General features: G+C 40.6%; 1 protein-coding gene across 4 annotated transcripts in view; it reads right to left on the bottom strand.

Moving 5' to 3' along the window:
- Window positions 1–309: 309 nt before the first annotated feature.
- lilli (lilliputian) overlaps window positions 310–25,981 on the bottom strand; it is a 31,417-nt gene continuing 5,745 nt past the window's right edge. For 2 of the 4 annotated variants that reach the window (XM_066401091.1, XM_066401092.1), the window contains 20 exons: window positions 20,849–20,957; window positions 16,195–16,382; window positions 15,177–15,438; window positions 13,674–13,847; window positions 13,443–13,479; window positions 7,517–7,550; window positions 7,021–7,113; window positions 5,634–6,458; window positions 5,316–5,582; window positions 5,011–5,185; window positions 4,804–4,952; window positions 4,419–4,614; window positions 4,066–4,365; window positions 3,786–4,012; window positions 3,592–3,736; window positions 3,189–3,319; window positions 2,702–3,133; window positions 2,415–2,511; window positions 2,060–2,360; window positions 310–1,949 (listed from right to left, as the gene is read on the bottom strand). In XM_066401091.1, coding sequence (XP_066257188.1) covers window positions 1,834–1,949; window positions 2,060–2,360; window positions 2,415–2,511; window positions 2,702–3,133; window positions 3,189–3,319; window positions 3,592–3,736; window positions 3,786–4,012; window positions 4,066–4,365; window positions 4,419–4,614; window positions 4,804–4,952; window positions 5,011–5,185; window positions 5,316–5,582; window positions 5,634–6,458; window positions 7,021–7,113; window positions 7,517–7,550; window positions 13,443–13,479; window positions 13,674–13,847; window positions 15,177–15,438; window positions 16,195–16,382; window positions 20,849–20,957 — 4,258 coding nt within the window. In that variant the 3' untranslated portion in view covers window positions 310–1,833. Of the gene's footprint in view, window positions 1,950–2,059; window positions 2,361–2,414; window positions 2,512–2,701; window positions 3,134–3,188; window positions 3,320–3,591; window positions 3,737–3,785; window positions 4,013–4,065; window positions 4,366–4,418; window positions 4,615–4,803; window positions 4,953–5,010; window positions 5,186–5,315; window positions 5,583–5,633; window positions 6,459–7,020; window positions 7,114–7,516; window positions 7,551–11,534; window positions 12,401–13,442; window positions 13,480–13,673; window positions 13,848–15,176; window positions 15,439–16,194; window positions 16,383–20,848; window positions 20,958–21,725; window positions 22,213–25,981 lie in introns of those variants that run through there. The other 2 variants (XM_066401093.1, XM_066401094.1) reach the window with 2 other exon arrangements.

The following is a 25,981-nucleotide window of genomic DNA, read 5'->3' as shown; positions in this document are numbered from 1 at the left end:
ACTCCACTGATGACGAGAATGATGAAATCTGTATTTAAATTTAATTAAAAAATAATACGTATCCACTAAACTTATTTGTTATAATCATTCAAAAAATATAGTTTTTGTTACGCCTGCGTCCTGAATTTGTTTAATGTACGCCGGTAGGAGGTTTTCCGCAGTTTCAAATGATATAAGTATTATACGCATTTACACCACATGTGGCAGTGTTTTACTGGAAATTCAACCTCTGGTATTAGGAGAGCAGAAATGCGAAGAGGTATATTTATCTCCGCATTGTATTACTACGAAGGAAGGAAAATTAAGAACTCAATGTAAAATAAGTTTCATTTGTAAAATAACAAAAAATGTGACCCACGTTCTTAAATAAAATTAAGAGTACATCTAAAATACGGTAAAAATTTCGCTATGCAAGGTGATGTTCGACCATATAAATGGGAAGAAAAGACTAGTTAATTAATTTAACTTGAGATCATTTTTGTTTCTGAACGATAAATAAGAATTTTGATAAGAAATAATTTAATTTGCTCATTTTATGGAAACCGGGTCGTAATAAATAGTAATTTTATAGCGAAATTTTACTTAACAAAATAATTTTATAGGAAGTCACATAGAAAAATACAAGATAGTTTGAACGTTCAACAAAACATGAAGGCTGTGCAAATGTTCCGTCATCGATGTTTTGATGTTAAAAGCCTTCAAGGTCGTTTGCTGAATGCTCAATAGAATCGCATCTAACATCTGTGCGGCGCTAATAACTTGGTGCAAAAATCACATTTTGTAAACGTTCAAGGAATTGAAAAATCTTTATAAATCCCGTCTAATAACGATCGTGTTTTTGCACCCGAACCAATAAATCAGATCAAACTTAAATGAACAAAAGTCATTAACAAACTATACCAGAATATAAATAAGTATTACCGAAATAACATAAATTAATGGAACTTTGAACTTTCGGAGGACACAAATTCCCATAAAACCAACCACATAACAAGAAAACAGAGGTGGCTAGATAGATGTTAGACTGTTTAAATAGTATAAACGTAAGTGTCGAAAACCTCACATTATTGAAACTAAAACAATAGAAATCAAATAATTTAAGAGTAATAAAATGTACAAAGATATACATAAAATGGTACATATGCACACTTACCCTAATATATATATAAAATATTATGCAAAAATAACAAGTTGACTACTTTCATTAGTAATTTGGCGCCCATTCAAACAGGGGGGGGGGGGGGGGCGCTTCTTGTTTGATTCTCCTAAGTAGGCCTAAATATTACTCAGCGCGTTGTACAAACGGTAAATATATGCATTAAAATGCAAACTATATTTACAACTTCTCTTTCATTAGTTCAATTTCTTTAAAAGCTCTATATATACAATACATGTCTCTTGCCACAAATGACCGTTTGAGGCCTTGGAAATGCGTCACACAGGCACAAACGGCCTGCTTCGGAGAATTATTAAGTCACAAGCAGCAATGAAATTCACTACTAAAAAACTTACAACGTTGCCGCACTTGTAGCGTTTAAGTCAGACTTAAGTGGCTAATAAGGAATTTTGTACAGGGACGTCAAAGTACAATATAAAGGCGCCGCGTTGCGGGGCGTCCGCAAAATTCACTATTAATAAGTATCTATTTTATATAAATATATGTGTTCTTTTAAGTGGTCGAATTCGTCCTAAGTAACAGTTACGCATAGTTTGGAAGGAGTTTTACTCATAAAACTTTTGATTGCGAAGACTTGCTTACTTGAATATATTGATTCCCTTCCAACCGGAGCGCAATTGACTAAGCTAAACACGCATCTTTGGCTTTTATTTACACTAAGAGGGATTTCCTCTGAGCCGTTTGATCCCTTCTTGCACGTACTTTACCAAGTCCTTGAGCGAGCTGTGCATGGTCAAGGGTTTGCAGTGACGATCCAACTCTATGAAGAAGTCTAAACGAAAGAGAGTCCATTTGGTTTAAATATTTTTAAAAAACACATCCACAGAGATTGTTGGCGTTAGCTAAATGGTGATCTGTCTTTTTTTTATATACTGTGCTTACCTGTATATTTTCCCTTGACCACCATTTGATCGGCCAGTTCCCACAAGTCCTGAAAGCTGAGCAAATAAGTGAAGTTCTGGTTCTGCTTGACCATGGCGTTGTAGACCGAAAGTGGTATCCACGTTCCACCGGCAGGACCCGCTGGGCCCGGGGCGGAGCCTCCTCGCAGCTCACCACTTGAATATCCCGATGATTGGCTGCCTACCGACCCTACTGATCCAGCCGGGGACGGGGTGGGGCTTAAAGGAGAAGGGGTGCCCTGACCTGTGGGACAGGGTTGATCCATCGGGATGGCCGCATTCTGTAAATATGATTCTTTAGGTTTTTTAGGTTGAAATTACCAACTTAAGTTTACCTTTCCGCAGTACTCGCTAATCACTTTCTGGATCTCTCGCGAGTCGTTTTTACGCATTTTGAAGAGCTTGTAGAAGAGTAAAGCTTGGCACCGGTAACTGGAATATGAGGAATAACAAATTTTATAAATCTATGGTATGCAAAAACAAAAACATTTATTGAGTAAAAATGGCTGTCATCTCACAAATAATTTTACAAATAAGTAAGAACACTGACGTGTCTCTGATAATTTCGCAAAGGAATTAACAGAAGAACGCAACCAAATTACCCTTAATTTACCAATCTTACCTTAAAATAGCTAATTTGCTGTGAACGGCCGACATCACCTGCCCCCTGAACTTGGACGAAATGTACTTAATCAGCGACAGCGTGTCCTTATACATGGTAAACGCCGCCTTCTCCGTAATCACCTCCTGCTCCATCGCGTTTCCCGTGAGCAGAAAAAAGAGCACCGCCTCCAAGTAGAGCATACATTGAACAGTGGCGTCTGTCTCTTTGTCGGCTAGATGCTTCAAGCGCTTCGCTTCACTCAAATAATGATTGTGATCTCGCTCCTCGTTTTGCTCGGGTTGGTCCAGGTTCTCGAAGTACGAATAGTACTCTCTAGGTGCGCCGGCGTCCCGCTCGTGATTGGTCGGGGGCGTGTGTATCGAATTGAGGGTTTCGGTTTGCGAGGGGGGTCGTTGGTACTCGTCGGAGGGTGTTGCTTCGCCCTTCCGCCTAAATATAATAAGATTAGTTTTTGGTGGTCGTTCAACGAACGATGATTAAATACCTTTTGATTTTGCCTTGGTTGTGGCCTTCCTTATTTCTTTCCCCTTTAGTCGCGCTACTGTGACTTAGAGTGGACATCATGGAGGATTCAGAGTTGTTACTGTTTCTTCTTTTGCGTTTCTTGGCTTTAGGCTAAAAAATGTTTTTATTAACAATAAATTCTTTATGTTGTTTTTGTTATATTTTTTGTGGGAAGAAAATTTGTCGAGGTTTTATCAGAGTACCATGGAAAACGAAACGGAACGAAAGTTTGGAAGATATTTTAACATGTACCATGTAATGATTTTACTGTTTAGATTTAAAAAATAGACATTTTTGAGAGAATCATTTCGAGAGTTACAGGCTCAATACATTATACGCGTTTAATATATTAAAGCTTATGTAAATCGGAACCTCATTCTCACCTTCGGACCATTCGCATCGAAATTCCTGCTGTCGCCGCTGCTATCCCGCTCCTTCCCCCTTCTACTGCCCACCTCACAGTCGCTCACTCGCTTCTCAATGGGTTCAGTCTTTGGTTTCGCATCCTCATGTTGCCATTGCCTTGTCCTAAACACCTCATAGAAGAATCGAAGAGCAAAACGATGAAATTAACTACCTCTCGAAATGCTTCCTTAGCCCGGGAATTTCGCCGAGATCTAACCGGGAAATGTCGATGCGAACTATCAATGAAACGCCCGCAGGATGAATTGGCGGAACTCGTTCTTCTTTCACTTCCAAAACCGCCATTCGACTTGAATTACTGGAACGATTCACATCTTCAGTCTTTTGGTTGATGCTGCTGCTTTTGGATGCTTTCGCGCTGGGAGACTCGGCACGAGGGCGCTAAAAATGTTTTTAATTAAACACGAAAACATATTTTTCAATGGAAAAGTTACTTTTTGGTCAATCGGAGATAAGAGGCTGGGATTAGAAATCGTCGGCATGGCCTCGTCTTCCACTGAAGAGCTTGTTCTTTCATAGTCCCCGTCTACTATTATCACATTAACACCGGCCTTGCCCTTGCCGCCCTTGCCGCCTTTCCCGCCCCCTTTACCCCCACCCTCCGAATCGCGTTTCGGGGTGAAGAGTTTTCTCAAAGTGTCGCTCTTCTTTTTATCCGCTATAGACTTATGCTCATCCATTTTCTTTTTCGGTCTGGCGTCCGGCTCACTATCGGAATCTGATATTTTGTGTACCTAAAAACATTACAATGAGCAATCTTTCCAGGCAAAAATGAGTGAACTCTTACTTCTGAACGATTAATGTTGCTGTTTCTTCTAGTGGGACGCGTCTTTTTCTTCGCAGCTCTCTCATTGTCGCTGCTGCTATCGCTGCTCGACACCATCGCTTTAGTTTTGTAGTCTTTGTGCCCTTTCCGTCTGAAGGGAGAAGTGATCTCCTTGATCTTTTCGCGCTTTCTACGGGTGAACGGTTCTGTCTCGCTCCTAATACAAATATTAATCTTGTATTTACTGTTACATTTTTAATGATCTAGAGATAGACATGTTAATAACTTTACTAGGAGGATACTTTCCATGGAAACTGAGGAATTCATCAATGCTGGTTGTTTCTATGGAAAATTTTTGCCCAATAACGTATCTAAACTTTGATTTTTCGGCACTAAAGGTTCATACCTGTCAGAATTTCTTTCATGGAACAGAGACTTGACGCTAGACCTATTTCGTTCACCCCATTCTTCATCTGAATCTTGTTTTAATCGTTTCAGATCATCGGGCTTCTTTTTGCTTGCAGAGCCTGAACGCGGCAATTCTCTGTCCGAGTCCTTTAAAAGATCATTTTGAGTTATTTTCCGACAAAAATTACTATTTAAAATAGATTACTTGACGGTAACTGGGACGCCGTCTAGCGGGAGAGGGATTAGGAGTATCCGAATCGCTGCTAGAAGTGTCTTTTTTGGATTTTGTCCTCCTCCCGGGAGGCGTTGCTGGCTTTTCGAATACTTCCTCATCTGAACTTGAGGGAGGAGGCGATTGGCGCACTTTCGGCGGCCGACCCCTACAAATTTTTTAAAAACATTTTTCAAACTTCTAGTTTTGACAACTTACGAGTAGTTAAAACATTTCTCAAATACTTTCATAGAAAAATAGGGGAAAAGTTGACGTTAAAATAAAGCTACGGATTTTACCTTTTTCCCCCGGGCTTATTGCCGGTACCCGGAGGTCTCCCGCGCTGCTTCTGCTTTTGCGGCGTCTCGCTTTCGTTCCCTTCGGGCCGAATTTTCCTCGGTCTGCCCCTCCCCTTTCCCTTAATAGGTTTATCCGTCATAGCCGGAGGATTCGTTGTTTTCACCACTGGTGCCGCTGCAGGCGCATTACACCTTCTCTGAGGACGGTCCGATTCGGAATCTGAAGCGTCGACCATTGTTTTTGGAACCCCAATTATTACTGGAACTCTAAAAAAAAGCACTCAAAATGGGCATTCTTTGGACTTCGAAAATTAATACCTAGGAGGCTCCAAAGATATCCTTGAGGGCATTAATTGCATTTCTCCGTGATTTGAATCACTGCTCGAATCAATTGATTTGGTGCGTGGACTAGGTCTCACTACCGGTTTGGGTGCTTTTGACGGGGAAGTTCTTACCACTTTCTCCACTTCACTACTCGAATCGCTGTCACTACTGGAAGCTCGAACGATCGAGTGATGCCTTTGCCGCTTTTGTTGTCTCCTATTTATAGAAGATTTTTCCTGCAGCTGCTTTTTTTCTTGCTGGTCGTCGGTGTCAGAAAAGCTGCTTAGTAGTTGCAGATTCCCCAAAGCGGCAAGTTGCTGTGCCTCGACAACCGCTCGATCCGTGGAATCGCTGCTCCGCTCGTCCGACTCACTAGTCGACTCAGCGGCGCGCTTGCGCGAATCAGGACTAGCTCGCTGCACCTGCTTCGAGGGTGAAGGCTGAGAATGGGCGGGATCATTCTGGCTATTAACAAAACTGGCCAAATTCCACCGCATTTTGCCCTCTTGTTCCTCCAAGCGATGTGGCGAAGAGGCCTGCACCACTGCGCTACTCGCCACATTCCTCTCTTCTTTAGGGACAATCCGCTCCGCTTGTGAAGTTACAACCTTCTCCTCACCCGCTGATTCGTCGCTACTTGATTCGCTGTCCGATTCGTTGGAGTCGCTCCCGGAATCGCTCGAACTGGAAGCAGGAGAAGATTGACAGTTCGGTGGGGGATCGGGCGGGAGTGGGTCGGGGGCTGCATAAGGCGGCGGCCGCTCGTGGTGGTGGCGCGACTGGTGCGGTGCGGGTGTTTGGTGAATGGGCGAGAGCATTCTATATAAATAATTGAGAAAGTGTTTTAGATGAATAGAAAACTTTATTAAAAATGTAGATATTAATGAAACTTTCTAGTCCTCGTAACCATAAAAATCAAAAGTAACATGCGCAGTAGCGACAGGTTTCTTTAATAAATTCTAGAACTTAAGACAACACTCGACAGCTGTCGCTCAGCTCAATATGTGATACACTTTTATTTTTAGTGTTATATGCCATGATCGGATATCTTGGTCGGACATCGGACCTCGTAGGCATTGAAGTCATGAGAAACGTTCGGATAATCAACTAAAACAATGTGTACGAGGCTTCGAGCTGAACGATCGATAGGATTAATGCACTGGCAGGGATCAAAACATTATTATCCGCTGCAGAGAGCGGAATATTGGAGTTTAAAATATGAATTTACAATATGAATCCACAAGATGTCGACTTGAAAAGCAGTCCCATTACGGTGTTTTCATGCAATCGCCAGTTGACCTTTGTAAATTAAATCGGTGTTAAGGTCTCGGAAACGACTAGTGAGGAGGCCAAAATGCAGCTAGTCCAATATCGCACTTACTTATCGACAGTTAGTTTCGAGGATGGCAAAATCTGGTGCCTTCTCATCTCATCATCACTCTCCTCGGACAGCTCGAGATCGTTGTGAAGGTCTCTGGAAAAAATATATATCAAACTGGGATCGTGGAACAACCTTCGACTTTCTATGTATATGTATATCATTTCGTTAGAATTGACAATTAGCCGCTTGATAATTACCATTACTAGGGCATTAATAAATATTGAAAGTGTTCAGACGTCGCACACGTCATCGCTGTAAATCCGTCCAATGTTGTACAACAACAATGCAAAAACGAGTATCGCGGTCTTAAATCATCGTTTAACTTCAATGGTAACATAATCATCTGCATATCGGCCGTCATAATGAGCGAACGCGTATATGCATTATGCATTTACGCGTTCTTTAAACGCAAGCGCGCCAGAGCGATTAATCCACTAGTTTCCTTCGGTGATTATTACTAACATCTCAACTTCAACTCTTGAAAATTTCTACTTACGTTGAGGGGATCCTTGTGTTCGCCCGTTCCGTTCCTGTAACGAAACGAAAACGAAATTAATAAATCGATTCGAAATGTGCAATAAATTCTATATTAAACTGGGCGTCAAAGACCTGCTGCCACCGGGAGTCTTCAAGTGCCCCCAAACTCGAAATTAAGTTGCGAGCAAATAAAGGAGAGCTTAAGCAAACTAAATTAGTGAAAAGTTTTTCAATTCGTTCCGCTCGAGATTGCACTGTGCATTTCCAGAAATAGCTCCAATATCACGGATTCTTGGTATTATTGTCTTGGAGAGATTTTATCTTTAAGAGACTTGACAGCTTTTAGACTGTGGCTTAAATGGGGATTACACTTTTAAATATCTTTTCCACAGATTTCTGGGAAGACGGATAGTTACCCACTCGGAATCTCATCGGCCAGTTCGCTTTACAGATGTGATCCCGTTAGATTATTTTTAAGAAAGGTTTTCTTGGTTAGTTTTCACTAAAAACACTACGCAATTTCATCTCTACTTGTATTTTAGGCCCCAATTCAAAATGGGAAAAAAAAAAAATTTAAGTCGTTTAAATTTGTGTTTCAAAGCATTTATTATTCAGGATATTGCCAAGTTTTTTTTAATGGCGGCAAATTGTTTTTTCGTTGAATTATCTATAGACAAAAGTCCATTCAACCGCCCCCAAAATGGGGTTTTCTAGAGACGATTCTCTGCATGCAATGCGGCACCTAATAATTATTATTTCCTCGACGTTCTTAAATTATTACTTGCCGCTCTGACAGTATTTTCAAAGAGTTTTGAAGAGGGAACAAACCGAGTTAATTAAAAGTTTGTTTTCCTCCAGAGATACTCCCTTCAATCGCAAGGAAACAGTCTCCGCAACAAAGGGCGGCACTTAATTATTTTTTTCTTCCTTATTTCACGAACTCTTGGCCATGTTCCTCCTGGAAGACTGACATCTTTACTATTGACAATACAATACCTTACATTACTTACAATTACAACTATTCATCACAGAACACCAAAATGCAGACTTAAACGACCGACATGATCGTAAAAAAACCGTTCACTTTGCTCGTCGCTTTATTGCTTTATGGGGGCATCTTAACTCCCAGAACTCGCCCTTCGTCGCATATAAAGGGCGCTCCCATGTTTATTGGGGCTGTTCCTGTCAGCTGCTTCGGACCTGCCCCGATTACGGCAGATGTGTTGCACTCGTTGAGAAATTTGACTTTTGTTTGATTCAATGAGGCACGCCAATTAGATTTATCGACGTAACAAATTAATAACCGGGACAACACCATTCGCCCAGTTAAGGGAGGACCACACATCATCGGAAAAACGAACGTTCACCTCTCGGATAAATGTTTCACGACGAACCTGCCAATCATTTCAGGTAGAATGGAGTTCAGGTTATGGTAAATTATAAGCCATTTTAACGTGCATTGTGGGGCCCCCGGACCGTGTCTTTAAAGCGTCTCGTTCGACCACTATTTGTCGTCGTTACCTAAACTCGTTTTAATTTAATATATTAGCGGTGGCAATAAATTTCATTAATTTTTTTTAATCAGTTAATTGGGCCGAATGCGTGGTCGCTCGTAAGCCTGACACGCACGAAACGATAATACATTTGTACGATCAAAATCAATTTAACAAAACAAAATAAATGGAAATTTCGTGGCATTCAACGTCGAGGTTCGCTCCGTCAATCGAGCGTCACGAACACCAATCACAGACCGATTCCGAGAAGGAACAATTTATCGGCGTAATGAAATAATCATTTCGGTTTCTATTAGAGTGAGTCCTGTTTCCAAACTCTGACATTTTTTATAGCTACTTTATTGGGAAGAACACTTCACACGCACTAGGGGTGGAATTGCACTCCATTCTTAGTTAAAGCTAACTGAGAGTAACATTCATCTTTACAAAGGGTTCAGGTGAAAATCTTTGTTGACGTTTTGGTAACCGTACATAGAAAAAAAAATACATTTTCCTAGTTTTACCAGACTCACAACCTGTGAGGTTAAAAGCCGAGACGAGTAGCTCAACCCACATTGGCTTCTTTACCACTTTTCAGCATGTGGTACCCCTAGAATTTTCCTTTTTCAGTTTTCTATATGATCTATTAACAAGATGTTCTTGATGATTACACGGTGGAGGCTCAACACCACCTGGTGCAGGTGCCTCACAGTGCACACGCCACCGCAACAGGTGGTACCCACTTCTACACACAGAAAAAAACAACGACAAAATTCAATTTGACCTATAATTCGTATCTCATAACAGATCCGCTCGCATATGTATTAATAATCCGCCTGCCACACTAATCCCTGAACCGTTCCAATTAATACCGTCATGTTCCCACGGTGCGGACGCACTCTCTGTAACGTCCCCACTTACACGAGCAACCTGCAAAGAGAGGATTCTTCGACCCATTTTCCCGGGTAATTGTCATGTGAGTGAGTACTAAAAGCCCCATCGATTTTATCGGAAAGAGACGTTGATTGAGCGTATCAGGCTGCGCCCATAAAACCACACGCAATCATGGGGCCGATTACGCCGCAAGTGGCCGATTGTGTCAACAACCCGCGACACCGCCGGAAACGGGTACCGACGGCCACGGAAACAAAGAAAACGTGGCTGCGGCGGTGGTACCTCGAGAAACCGTTCGTTGGGGCACCCGGCGGTACCTCACCTGCATCAAGGCTACGTTGCCGCTACTCAAATTTTGCCCCCATTTCCGAACAACATTCATCTAGTACACACTAATACACTAGTACACATTAGACGAATGTTGTTGCAATGCAGAATGAGCATGCCAAATAATTCGATTGATTTTAATGATTATGAAAAATTTGACATATCCGTGCATCTAATAAAACCACAGTACCAAGTTACAACCAACTAACGTCACTTCTAGTGGTAACTGAGGCAATTTATATATGTTTCTCAATTTGTTAACGTGTCGCTGTTCCTTTGACCGTACTTTTTAATTGATTTTTCTCTAGTTAGATTTTTTCGAATTCGAACTTGGAATTTGTAGTCGACATGAAGCTAGTTTGACGTTTGATTGGTGATCGTACCGAATAGACTTCGAAAGAAGTTAATGTAATAAAGACCCCTCGACACACATACACAAAAGGCTTTGTATGCAAATGCGACAGGCGACCGATACGCATTGATTTTGTAACTGAATGGCGACGAAAAACTACAGTTTGATAAGCTGACTCTCACACTCTTAAATGTGGTTTGTTGCTTGACATTCGTTGAGCGCATAATGTGACATACACATGAGAGTAAGTGTTTTGGCACAGTCCACGTCATGTTACACATGTACGAGCATAACCTAAAGTTTTGTAACACACACTTTTTGAGACCCTATATTGGTAGTAGAGCCTTTTCTCCATCTCATATAGCGGCACATTTCTTGAACAACTCATTTTGTATTTATTAGTTTAATGATAATGCGTACCCTTTCCATACAACATTGGGAAATTTTAAGTGGTTTCCACATTTTGACATGAATAAAGGGACCTTTTCTTTGACTTTTTCATGAAAAGCAGTCGGTTCCTGGTCTTTCAACGAAACTATGAGTACATTTATTTAAAATTAAAGCAGTTTTAAGAGAGGAACAGTCGCATTTCTACACTTCCGTCTACGTTTTAGTTAAATTTATAGCTTGGTTTTACTTTCTTTAAAATTCGAGCGATAAGTTTCTGGTTTTTACATAAATCCTGAAGATTTTTCCAAGTGTTTAGGAAGCCGTTCAAAATTTGGCAACACTGTAAGTAGCTTTTCCTATATTCCATTCCAACTTGTTACAAATCGGGACATACCGTGAAAATCAATTGTTTTGCTCCCATGAAATTAAAGGAGAGAGACGGTAACCGAATTTGACATTTGTTAAATTTCTAACCCCACAGATCTGTCACACATTACAATTGACTTCATGGCATCGTTCGATTTTTATTAAGTGATAATTCCACATATTCCTGCCACTTTATGTGTTTGGCTGTAATTTACCGTGAATGTTGCCGAACAGTTCGGAAAAATCGCAAGTGGTGGTGGAAGCCTCCGCGTAGAAATGATACCCCGAACGCTGTTCCCTCTCGTACACCCCATTCGCCTCCCCCTGCAGCGCGGTGAACAGCCCCCCAGCATATCCCGTCGCCATTCGGTCAAATCCCCTTTTAATAACTCTTTATGGCCCTCCGGGTGAACAATGGTCGATATTCACTCTCAAAGATTTAATCAAGACGAAAGAGGGAGGGCTTCACCATCAGTTATTTTCGTCACCACCGCCGGATCGAACAGTCTAGACGGGGCAAATGATGTGCACGGGAAAATATTTTTGCCGTGCATCCAGGATTATCTTCGTTTGCACTACTGAGAACTCCGTCATTACGGGGGTTTTCCAGATAAAGTGGTTTTAATCTTATCCGGCAGGTGTCACGACGACATGATCCTCACCGCAGTCCGCACGTAAACAGACCGAGCGGGAAATCGGCACAAGGCAAGACGCGGCAACGTGGCGCACCGCCGCGCGCCATGTGTTCGCGGGTCGTCACCAAACAAAGGAAAATCGCTTTTGTACATAAACAACGCGCGACTAAGTCTTTTCCGGCACGAAACGCGACTTTTCCACCCGGCAAACTTTGGCTCCACGCCGAACCGGGCCTTTTCCAGTCAGGAAATCGCCTTTTTCCACTTTAAACGGAGGGTCCACCGACGGCCATTACGTAAGCGTAAACACCGAATGGCGTCAGACGCGCTTGTTGAATGTCGACAGAAGTGCGGACGACTGACGGCAACAACCATCCCGCCAGGTTGCCACGTTTTTTAAGGGAACGTCCTATTAGGCCTACGTGACTATCCATGCCGTAGAGTAAAGAGGGGAGAACCCTCAAGTCTCCCCACTTAAATTATTAGGGTCAGCTGTTACGCTTCGTTTTCCCCATTACGCTCTGTCTTTTCTTAGAATTTAGAGTAAATTAGCACCTGTCAATGTCAGAAAAAAAAAGAGAAAAAGGAGTGCCGGGGGATCGCCTTTGTCAAAATGTATTGAGAACTAACACTAACGATGAGGGCGCTGCGAAAGATAAACTAAGCGAGTAGCAAATAATAACCTTGAATGTAATTAAGTGTCAAATTTAATATGAGAATTACCCGCTTTTCCTAATCAACCAAAGAGAGCCATTTTACAGTTATTGAAGAAATAGTTCACGGCATCCTGGCGAAGAAAAGTCGAGAATTTTAGAACACATCTTCGAGATCGTTTCAAGCATTAAAAAACACCGCAAAAGAGCGTATTCTAGTAGCTATTGAGAAATTAAAACTGTTCTTTTGGGCCGTTCCTAAAGTAAACCCCAGTGAGACGTCCTTTTCCCTCGCGGGTGCCGCATACCAATCACTGAGTGTTGGATCTGGCACGCTCAGAGGCCTCGCGTCAACTTTATGTCTTTCTGTCAAAATAAATAAACCTCGCCGCGGTAAAGTAAGCAAACGGTGGGAAATCCGGCTCGAAAGGAAGTGAAACAAGAGCGGCGGCCCCTCTGTATGTGTGACGTAGCCGACGTTGCCACAGCATATGCGCTTTCCACAACAACAATCGTAATCATCAACAGGCGACATTTAATAATATATTAATGGCTGCCTGTGCATTATAAACGATGTTTATCTGCCCTGTTATTTAATACACTGCCTGAATAATATTAATAGAATTGTTCGACACGGGCGATATCGCGCGCGCTCAATCGCCGAACGAGATAAGGAAAGGAAATACGATTTAAGCGTACGGGGTTACTAAATACGTGCTAATCATTGTAGTACCGATTAAAATGATTGTTTTCGGTTTTATGGTGGAGCAAATCAGACTTTTCAGAGACACTCATCCGTACGTTTGTTCATTTGCTGGTTAAATCTCATACTTACGATCTGGGGCCGTCATCGTCGCAACAGCTTCCGGCATCTGCAAGAAAAAAATTACACACATTATTACACTTCATCCGACTTAAAATAGTGATTAATTCATCCATTCCCGTTACTTGAGATCGGCCTTGGGCCGCTGATTAAATGAATCTTTAATCCCCGTTGTGCATTTTATTCCGACACAATCGTACTCTTTTATGTCGAAACGCCAAATTGCATTGGACAGTCACTCACCTTGACCAGGGGATTGTACTGGTACTTGTTGTCCGAATCTATTCGGGGGGTGGCGGCGATGGCAGTCAGCGGGGTGGACGGCATGATCATTTCCTTCAGAATGGTGTCCACCTCGTGAGGCACGGGGGTTTGGCATGGTAGGGACTCTCTGGGCGCTGCTGTTGCTGCCTGACTCTAAAAGGAAGAGACTCTTTATTGGATTATTTTAAGATTTTAAGAGTGGGTATTGGGGGCTACACTGAGTAAATTACGAGCAGTGGCATATTTTACTTAATTTCATATTTTCAACTACCCTGCGCGTCAATTGTGTCGGCTTCGAGAGTTCCCTAAGAAAAAACGTACCCTTAAATTTTTATACAATCTGGCAACTGTATGTAGTATTACAGAAAATGACGCAAATCTGTCAAAGACAGGTGATCATATTTGAAAACAACCATTACTAAACGCGTCGTTGCCATACTCCTTGTTTAATCCAAATACTTAGTATAATCTAGGAATTTATATTTTCCTGAAGATTAAACAAAGAGACCATATTTCTAGCACCTGAAACGAACCGTTTCTGAAGTTATTCATGTGTTCAGGCACGCGGGAAATAAATTGAGGTTACATTAATTTAGCTTATTGTACCAAACGCAAGATTTTTTTTCAGAAAACAACTTTCAAAATGATCATTATTCCATAATCATCAGCACTCAATACAAACTTCAACAATTACAAACCATCTCGCTCCATTTACATGACGGTTTAAATTTGACTCGCATTGTTTTGCGGGGGAACTCGCATTGACCGCTAGTAAACAAACGTGTTAATGAAAGATAAACTATGCCTGGCCGTCTTTCTAAGAAAATTAGCGGCCATTTGAAAACGCACAATGGCTAAGGAATTTTCACACGGCTTAGATTGCGGAGCAATCTCGAACAAAGACCAGTGAAAGTTTCTGTAGCAAAGAAGGATCATCAGCTATTAGGTCTCGAACCGTGGCAATTTGTAATTTTAATCGGTTTATTACAGGATCAAATGCGCTTAATATTAGAGCATCGACGTAAACCATCTCTCGGCCAAAATGTCGGAGATATCTTGGCAAAACAAGCATCGGTATTTTGTTGTCATATAATACTATTGTTTTGGTAAACATCTCGAAAATACTGCTAAAGAACGAGCGTTTTCGAGCAACGTAATCGGCAACATTTGCAACATTGTTGTCGGGCTATTACGGGGTTTTTACGATGTAGGCATGTGTGCGATTTCGAGCTTAAAATCAACTGTTAACACAAGTCAATACTCAATTTGCAGTAGAGATGAACGAAAACATTCATACACAATATATACTCTATATCCCGAATTTTCTCGAAGTGAACGACAATATCATATATATACGTCAGAATTAACCGTGGCAATTACTTTCCTAAGGAGTTTTCCAAAAATGAGTACCATATTGATGAGATTCTCTTTAAGAATCAAAAAGCAAAAAATGTTTTTAATAGATTTTATATCGCTACTTACATTTTCATATGGCCTGATGTGCGTCAAATTCAGGGGCGGAGGAGGCCCCTTGGCGGGCACTATGCCATTCGCGCGATGTCCCCCCGCAGCTGATCCCCTCTTGACCGGTTGTCCCGGATAGCCGCCCCTGCCCCCGTAAGGGGGTTTCCCTTCTGCTGGCTTCACGTACCCTCCCCGTTGGTGCCCCGCCAGTGGCGGAGGATGCATCGAGTGCTGATGGGGCTTTTTGAACTCGTGCCGGGGGTCTGGGGATGTTTGTAACCTACAGATAGAAGCTCAATTGAGTACATCTTACCCTAAAAGTGGTATCGACTGCGAAAGGTTAAAATTCAATTTTATTCCGTTATCAGAAATTATGAATGTCCGTCGAAAGATTGCTTATATATAAATTAAATCCGCACTATTCGAGTTTAAGATATTTTTTAAAATCTTGGTACGCTTCTGAGAACCTTAATTCTAAAAAATTATGCATATAATCAGCATTTTTATAATTCATATCAAAAATCAGTGTCGTAACCCTAAGAGTTAATGATAAATTGCAGAACACAATTTAGTAGCTCTGAAGTCTTTACACAGGCAAAAGTAAAGCAGCAAAAAATAACCCAATTTTTCCTTGTCTAATTACTGACAGCCTTATGCTTTATTCGGTTACACCCTGTAACCATCACATAACCCTCGTTCCTCTGCCTTTAAAGAAGCACTAAAAGGAAAGTACGTAAGTAATACGCAGCTAAATTTGAATGAAATCCGAAGCGGCGTTGACCTAGAAAGAGGATTTCGCAAATTTCGATTTCAGCGCTGTTTTGTGTAGACACACACATAATTAATTTTTTTTCGAGAACCCCACATAATGCAGGATTTCTTCTATGTGAGGAACAATGCCGTGGCTGTTACGGTCCACGTAGACGAAAGTGTTGCGTAAGCGCTTCTCAGAAGTAAAAGTTTGATACGGGAGGTCAGGAGAGGTTGGTCTTGTTCTTGCAAATTTTAACCTAATTAGGAACAAATCTTGTTTCACCTTGATGAGGTTATAGTTGGCAACGGTGGCGAAGCCCTCTGAAGCATCGGACCGGGGGACGGGGGCACCCCATCGACCCCAATCAACCCCGACGAGTCCTTCTGGTCCAAATACGGCAACACCCGCGAAAAGTCGCCCAATTTGCTCTGGATTGCATGCGTTACGGGGTCGCTTGACGAAGGTGACACCTGGAAAAAAATATACATGTCGAAAAACGTTAGAAAGTTAAAAAAAATAACTGCGCCGTCTAGGAGACTAAATGCGAAGATATGAGGGTAAGTAATTCTGATAGTAAGTTTGACATAACAAAATGCAATTTAAGGCTATGTTTTTACTTAGTTGCTTCGTGTTGTCTGCCTTTCACAGCGCCCCCATCAGTGGATTTTCCAACAAATTCGGTATTGTGTGTATAACCCAAAATGGTGTATTTGCTAAGGTTATTATTTCTAGGCATTAGGCCTTTAACACATTAACGCATAAACAAATATATGGGAAATCCATTTAATGAACAATCTCGTGCATCATGGAGCCAAAAGTCATAGTAGCAACCATTAATGCAAATCGGTCACTACAATAATAATTATAGTGCCAAAACACCTACCCGCCGTCTACGTCAAGACGATTAACAATTGTCACTTGATTCGGCTACTTGATAATTACCGGACCAGTTTTGGTTAATTAGAGAATAATAATGAGCAATTGCGTTCGAAATAAATTAGGTGTCTACAGATGGCAGCATGCGTTACCGATCAAATGCGAGGTTATGATTTATGATCTGGATCTAAGGAGATTATTATTAGACGTCGCACTCGGTACGAAAATACAAACTTTGCGGCTGTAAACGTTTACGCCTCAGAAAATTCCATATCGATTAATTAATTTGATGTGTATGTGTAATAAGAGAATTAATGTTGAATGAATGTATCCAGAATAAATGCTGTTCCCCACTTTATTAGTTATGCGCTGTTTCTCAAGTTATCTCATGCTACACTGAAAAAAAGCACTAAATCTGCAAAATATCACTGTTTGCTTTTGCGTATCAATCTTTCTTGGCAAATCTGGGCGCATATTAAAGCAGGCATCTCTAATAAACTCAAAGAACATGTCACGCTGACAAGAGAGACAAACGATTTTTCGGTGGGAAAAGACGAGAGTATAGCGAGAAATGTAAAGCAGGGAGAGCGGATTCGGCCTCGAGAAATGACGTGCCAAGCTTACTTTACTCGGGGCATTTCGCGGATTTTATAGGCCCACGACGTCCCACAAAGGGACTAATAAGGGATTGGTTTGCCTTTTTGGCGCTTCAAAAGGAGCCTTATTCAAAAGAAAAAAAAAAGGAAAACAGACCCTTTAAAACCCCCAAACATATTACCACAGTACGAATTTAATTCTTTAAAAAGGTACAAACATCCACAAGAGTTCTGCACATCTTTATAGCGACGTACTAACCTCACTTAATATAGCTGACAACTGACACATTGAATTAACAATTGACAGCATTCGCCATTTCGTAAATGCTTTTAGGTTAGAATGAATGAACTTATTGTTTTTTTTTGTTTTATTATGACATTTTAATTTGTCACTCACAATTGACACCCAAGGATTTAATTTGAATCATCACTGATTGGTGACTTAAATTAAATCCTCGTCTCCCCTCGTCAAACCTCATCGTTCCCCGAACACAACCAGTTAAAGTAGGTATTGATCTTTAATGTTCCGGTCGGCTACTCCGCTTCATAGAGCGCGACGGGGACGCAAACACGGCAACACCGCCCGTCCGACAAAGACGGTTTCAGAGTTTAGAACTCGTTTAATCACATAATAGAGGTTTAACTGCTCCGAGTGCGGGTTTATGTTTACTCTCTTTGCGCCTTCACCTTCGCCGATTATTAGCCGGGGCCGAGAAGCCACGGCACGTGGGAGGAGGACAAGGAGGACGATTTTCAACCGCTAAAAAATATCAAAAAATTGTTATTTGGAGATTTGTATCAATATTTGTTTTGGAAATTGGAGATTAAATTTGAACGGGATTAACATAAAAATAGTTTTAGCAGGGTTATTTTTGGACGTGCGTGTTTGCGAAGGCGGCAAAATTGAAAGGCGTAAATCACAACACAAAACTATCGAACTTAAATAAGTCACTTTATTATTCACGCTCATGTACATTGGTGTGTACATTGTGTTGCGAAATAACCGCCGATGGCAATGATTTTGACTTTGTTCTCAGCGGCCACATTGATGACAGACGGCAGACGACACCCTCTACAGTTTTACTGTGTTTAACAAATGACACTTGCAGTGCCTTCAGCGACCATATTGAATCAAAACAACATTACGTCATGCCACCACAAATCGAGTTTTAAATCGATAAACTTAAAATTAAATCTCGTTTAAGGAACAAACGTCCCTCGTCGTTGTCCTTCCACCCTTACCTTATCTACGCCAACTTATTAAGAACCTTGACACGAATCGCAGCACCTCATAGCATTAATTATTCAGTCCAAATGAATTCCCGCAATCAGAGATTTTAAAATGTCAAGGATGTCCCTTTAACATGCTCGGATCGATGATATTTCGAGGAATGGTATTTTTCCAGCTATTTGGGGTTTTGTGCGTCATATTGTGGTCCCCCAAAAAGGGAAAGCGATTCCGTAGTTGGGGTAGATTTAACTCGAACGCAAAAGGTTTAGTTTCCTTTGAACCGCCTGATGCCGGAAAATGACTAAATGTCTCTCACTTAATGCTGCCATTTTCAGTCCGAATCAATTATCTCCCTTTTCGAGAAATTGTGCTGAACTCAATTGGGAAAATCGAATCAATGTCCACGAGGACAAAAAAAACTACACAAATATGAATCATAGGGAAGAATGCGAGATGAAAGCATGACTGGACTGGCATGGGCCCAACGATTTCGAATTCCCAACAGTCACAATGAGGGGGGGGGGGGGGGGTCGTGGCTTAATAAGCCACATGCAAACAAGATTTGAAGCTTTTTATCGGCGCAAGTTTAAGTTTCATTATCTCCATCTGTTGCATACACAATGCCGATTCTAGGCAGTAGCTAATAAGGCCGCCGAAAAGGAAAAAACCTCGAAGAAAGAGCCATAAAGTGTGTTGGGAAACAAAAAGGAGAAACAAACAAGAGAGGTTGGTCGCCCCGATAAAATCCAGAAAGGCTCTTGTCGAATTCGGTCGGAATTCATGCACGACGTCACGTATCAAGTCTAAAGCACGTGGAGTTTTCGGTATGATTAAATGAAGAGGTTTCCTGAAAAAATCGCTCGAAGCGACAAGAAACGAGACAGAGAACAAATGCATCTTCTACATGGTGCAACATGTTCGAGTGGGATGCGAAATTGACGGAATTAACATCGTCGTTAACGTTAACGGCATTTACAGTGCGCACGTCGAAAGTGGCCCAAACACAAGGAATGACCAGGGAGAATGAACTCTCGTGTGCACCGACCAACAACGATAGAAACCTTTTGTGCTTTTTGCTGAAATGGAATAACAATTAAGAAATGCAGGCCGTTTATCAAATTTATTAAAACAGCGGAGAAATTAGCTGCGCAATTTGCATTTCAACGAACGGAAACCATACACGCGCCAAATCGCAACGAAATGGGCTGCTATTAGAAGCGTTGAACAACTCATGAATTAAGCTCCGGTTAACAAAAAGGAAAAAATTGGAAATCACCAATCACCATTTTCCAAAAACTGAATTTTATACGAAAAAATCTATTTTTAATCGATTTTTACCCCTTGAATTTTCGACCCGTACGACGCTGCCTTTTTGAGAAAATGATTGAAAATATTGCCCAATTCAGAAATAACTTGTTGAACACAGCAACTGATTAAAACTAGTAGTGCACCTGGGTTCTGTGAAAATCACAAAGGTCCCTCGTATGTAGGATGAATAATGTAATAAGGATGAACTTACGTGAATCTCAACAAGTAAAGGAGAGATGAATACAGATGCCTTGAAGGATGGCGTTAAGCTATGGGGGGTGATTTTAAACTTATTCTCGGATTTTCCAGAATTTGTTTTGATATTTCAGAAATGCATTTCTCTTCAAATGTTAAAATTCAATTTTAAAAAGTGTCAATAACGTAAAGAGGTGTAAATTGAGTTTTAACAAAGAATATTTAACGTAAATACATGCAGCTTCAAGCTGATTTGAAAATGTTTCATATTTCCGGCGCTATAAATGAGTCTAGAAGATCGAATTAGCTATAAACTGAGTTAACTCTTTTACAGAGCAAGTTGTATGGTTGCAACTTCCAAATTGGGCAAACAACCGATGACAATGCGATTGTCAACATAACATCATAATTCAAAAAGTTTGCTTGAAAGAATGGGTGAACGTCTCTGTTCAAGGTGATGGAAGAGTGGCAACCCTGTCCCACGGGGCACGCTAATTGGCTGTTTGACAAATGTTTAGTAGTTTTATTAAAACTAAAACGCTCAATGTGTTTTAATGCTAAATAAATGGTGTTTGTGTCTTATGTCCGATCACGATCGCCGCAGAGAGTCAAGGTCTGCCTCGTTAATTACGTGTAATGTGTGTAATTAATTACCAGTGGATAAGTTTTCAGCTAGGAGCAAATAATATAACGAATTCAGTATGAGGATTGAAAGGGAGATGGTACTTACCCTACGGGGTTCCTTGAAAAGGGGTAAAGAGACCCCTTCTTGGTCTACCACCGACATTTGTGCTGCTCGGGCCTGCCTTTCCCGCTCACGAAGGCGGTCTCGCTCGACGCTAAAAAAAAAAAAAACTAGAAACTGCCTCTATCATGCAACCACATAATTAACCGACATTTAGAGCTACGTATAGAGACCTCGATAGAGACGCTCCAACAACCAGGATTCCGTTGAAATTGGCTGAAGAAAATTGCAGTGAAAGGCTGGTTAAAAACGAGATTTTGTCTTGAAGGAACCTTTATTGAAATTTGGGGCAAATAATGACCCTGAAGGCAATGAATGAATTTAGTTTAATTTTGGAGGAATAATGGAAGGGAAAAGAAGCACGAACACTGCAATTTTTGAACGTATTCATTAGGAACTAATATTTCGTCTGATTGGTGGCTGATAAGGATTAATGCTTTGCCTCTAAGTCGAAAACGCTATATTTGTATTATGCAAAGGCATCGCAATTTGAGGTTTCGCCCTAATTTTCAACTATAATTTAAAGCCCCTAATAAGCACACTGCAGCAGGTAATCAATTTACATTAAACCACCGCATTTACCGGATTCTTAGGTCTAATATACAGTAGATAGGGACAGCCCAAATTCACCCCCTGACAGCACCCTATGGACAATAATTAGGATTCAGGTCTGTTATTGCCTTTGCGGCGTTGCCGCACCTTCCAGAAGTATCGAAAATCCTTGAAGACCCCAATTACCATAATACGACCATTTGAGTATAATACAAGGTGTTAAATCAAAGTGGCAAGAGGCATAAAAGTTTACGACTCGTACAACCGACGGTCTGAATAGAACTCGGAACAGCTTTTGTTATGGAATTACCTGTTGCAGAAAGGAGTAGTATGGTAAATCCACGATTTAGGCCATTGTTTCGAGCATTGACAAGTACATCCTTAAATGTTTATGTATGGGGATTTTCCGCGTTGGAACCACTTTGAATCACAGCGACCTTCACAACCTGAGTAAAGTTGAATTCACATTTTATTTGGCGACACAATATCGCGCAAAACAAACTTTTTCGCGACCTTGATCGACAATACTCTTTTCGCACTCGAAAATAGCACTAGAGATCACTATAGGAACATGTCGCCGTCCCGTCGCGACCACTATCTATCCGCCGATGTCGTCAGGGGGCGCGCGTTTGAATTTCCCGCCGTCAGGGCGATGTCGCACGCACTTTTACGGCCCCGTGCGTTAACCACCCGTTTTCGCGTGTCTACGCACCGATTAATCAGGACATAAACGCCATTTTGCGACGAGCAAATGACAAAATTGTCCGTGCTAAGGATCGTGCCGACCTCGACTAATCCAAAATAAGATCTCGCCGGCAACGTTGCCGTCTCCACGCCAGAATTATCCTTGGAATTTGCATCGATGTTTTTCCGCTTAATTTGTTATTAATAACTGTGCGCTTTTTGGTTTGGATTAGATTTAGGATTTTCTTAGTAAATTTGGATTATTGCAGCGCTATTGTATCGATTTGGTACATTACCCTGCAGTAGTCCGCATGCAATGAGGATATTTATATTATCGCATTTGCACGAATGATAAAATCAAAATCGTCTTGATGTGTGCTTTCGTATGGTTTCCGAATATCTGCATTGTACCAAACAGTGGAGTTTTCAGCAGTCGAGTCGAGGTTGAAGAGGTTTATTAAGGCTTGGAAAGAGCCCAAAATTTTCTTTGCAGTGATACAAGGCAACTGGACATTCGGTTAAAAAATGTCGGCCCAAGCGGATTTCCAAAATACCAATACGGCGCCGGCAATCCTTGAACGTATTCTCATTCTCTCTCCATAATAGAAAATTTGTGTTCTATGAGCAAAGTTTAAGTTTGGAATTTTTAACGTTTACGCAGAAGTAGGTACAATGAATATAAAGTAAGTAATAAAATTACAAAATGGAAATTTGCAAGCAAATCGGCTTTGCGGTCATGCAATTGATTATTACGAATAGAGATAGAGAATGAAATTGAGCATAAATATAATTTGAATCGTGAGTCAAAGTCAACATAATGGAAAACAAGCGTCGATTTTGGCTCAAATATCATTTTTGCTTAGTTTCTTCAATTAGCTGCCTTATTTTGTAGTTATTTATACCGAATTTCAACCTCTACCCATCTGTAGTAATCAACAACCCCAAAGCAGATTTGCTTGTAATACGTTCATTTCCATACTTTTAACCCTGAAAAATGTAGTGATGTAGACAGGCAACATTTACATATATAAATATATCGCCAACCGTTAAATAACATCCCGTAAATTAGCAAATGTACTGAAAGACAATTAAATTCCTTTTAAAACGATGTATCATATTCCTATACCTAAATCCTCACATTTCGCAAATAAATGCTGTTTTATGTATTGCCCCGACGTTGGATATTTTGACATTTTTTCCTAACGTGGTGCTGGAATTTCACGTCCAGCTATAAACAAACAATTGTTTTGAATCACTTGTGCGTCGCACAGAAGGTCCTTGGGCAACGCTAAAAACGATGATCGAGCCGAGATTTCCGTATTCACTAAGAAAAATACAGTGGCTCGAATTCCGGCCAGTGGCGCGGATAATAAATTAAGTTTTATGGCGATGTTGTAAAAGAAACGTGCTATCCGACATTGTTATGTAGCAATCTTTTATTTTAATTGACAATAAGGCGTTGTGAGAGGGGTAGAATTGCACACACTACCCTCAATTTAGATTAACTGAGAACAACGTTCACCCTTTACTAGGGACTCAGAAAAGAAGCCCTTATTAACCTAAACAAAACTATTAGAAAAAACAAAATTTAACAGTTAACTAAAAACGTATGGAAGGTGAATATGTAAATTTCGTGAACACTCTGAAATTCCTCTTCTCAATCACCGATGAATAACAGTTTTTAAACATTTTTTACCTATAACTTTGCATATTCATTTTGCCGGATATAAACATTTTACGATCCCATTTTTTACCAAGGTTGAATGGATGGAGTGACAATTCAAGTAACGGTCTGTGTGAGTTGGTTTCTGGTAAACACTTGTTTGAAACCTTTGAAAATATTCTTGGATTCAAATCCACTTCGTAATTTTTTTATATTTAATGCATTGTTCCTCCAAGATTGAAGTCATTTTCAAATTCATTTTAAAAGTGGCTCGCACCGCCATTTTGTGTGTGCAATTGTAAATGAGAGTAGTTACAAAGGAATTTTCTTGCCTGCACGTAATCTATGACGTTCCTCGTCTAATAAACAAACTACGTTTACGGGAAACAACCGATGAAAAATTAACACAATTGGCAACCAATTATCCTCCAAACGCGCGGTTGCCGCTATACACAACCAACCCATAATTATTTGAATGTGTAGTAATGAGTTACGTGCTTTTTCGGTGGTGGCATCGGCCGATCGACGAGTTACTTTATCTCTTGCGCCGATTAGCTTACATAAACAAACATGTTTATTATCGCTTTATAACAATTATTGTTGTCGCCCCAGGACAAAGTTGTTTTTTCGTTCAATCTTTTACGCAGTGCGTGCGATATCAATCTATTGCGGTAAGCCGCCCAACGACCCACTAAACAATTAAACAAACGGCCCTTTCAGATAATAATTGTTCAACCTTCTGACGTAAACCCGATGCGAATTTCCTACACAATTAGCAGTTCAGCGGCAGCGAGTGACGTAGATAGCCGGTGCAACGTCACACTTTCCTGAGGCCAGCGCTGTTGTCAGATCTCGACAACTTTCCTGAGTAGTCAGAAAATGCAATTTTAGACGTGAAAAATCCGATCGACTCTATGGGGAAACCACAGGTGTAATTATGGTAACTGTGTCCTTAACTTCACGTCAACTTAAGTGCAACCTGCACATAAAATTTCTGACCTTTTATTATTTTACTTCTCGGATATATAAGTATTTTTGTCCCGCTATTTTTGTTTGACTATTTATAGCTAACGAGGTTAGCATTTGACAAAAACCGAACCCCCCGCGTTATGGCTTTCAAATATTTAGCGATCAGACAATATGAGGAACGAAAATAGATTAAGGGTCGTCGCCTTAAGGCTGTCACCCCATTTTTTCGTCTTACTACTGCATCCTGACTCCATCATCTGACCCTAACACTCACTCAACCCTCGTAGTAAATTTCCTCGAAACAAGGTTTTATCAAAAATCAGCTTGAAAGGCAATTGCAGGAAACCTTTTTTCAGCACTTAATCATACTTTATAATTTATTACCCTCGTTCAACGTCTTTTAACGGCCTTTTCTTGGGGGCTGGAGAAGCTCTTTTCTTGACTATAATCAATCAATTATTTCTTCAAATGCTTAATTCCCAAAAACCCGAGTAGCATATAATTACATACTCACAAACTCCACTGCACCAAACGTTCACCCCTTATGTAACTCGTCCTTAGAAACCAAACAAAAATTAATGCGTATAAAATCGGCAATTAAATGTTGGAAAGCTGATAGTGATTTATTGCACCTTACTCTCCTTGCTATCACAAATAAGAATGACTAACAAATAAATTGATAAGATAAGGGACATTGGAACTGTCCTCTTTGTTAAGAAGCTCGCTTAGATATAATCTAGAAATCGCTAAATTCCTTGTTTAGTTAAAGATGAACCAATCTCTTAATGAATTCATTAAAGAATCGGAACAAATGCAGTCATCAGCAGAGATACGACTTAAGCATCAGCAATGTGATTTTAGTGTGGTAAAGAGTTTCAGGATATACCCAATGATGATAAATAATATGAATAATTTATAGGAAATAAGGATACCAAGTTTGTGAAATTTTCATTGAATACTTAATCTGGAGAGGTACTAATAGGTACTTTGGCTGTCTTATTAAATCATTACAAGCGACTTTATATTAGGATGAGAATTAGGAATTACTGGTATATATACATATATTATTTACATATAGTAGAAGTGTAATTTATCCATTGCGCAGCTACTATATATTGCCATGACCTATAGCCGATCTTGACAGTTTTTAAGATATTCAAGTATTCACAAAATAATTTATTTAGGTCATATCCTCGGTTGTATCGTTTTGTCATCTCTAAACAGATTAAAGGTACTTTTGTGTTGTAAGG

The sequence above is a fragment of the Euwallacea similis genome, chromosome 22, assembly GCF_039881205.1.
Source record: "Euwallacea similis isolate ESF13 chromosome 22, ESF131.1, whole genome shotgun sequence".
In the NCBI taxonomy this organism is placed as follows: Eukaryota; Metazoa; Arthropoda; class Insecta; order Coleoptera; family Curculionidae; genus Euwallacea; species Euwallacea similis.
This window is presented reverse-complemented; position numbering and strand designations above follow the sequence as displayed.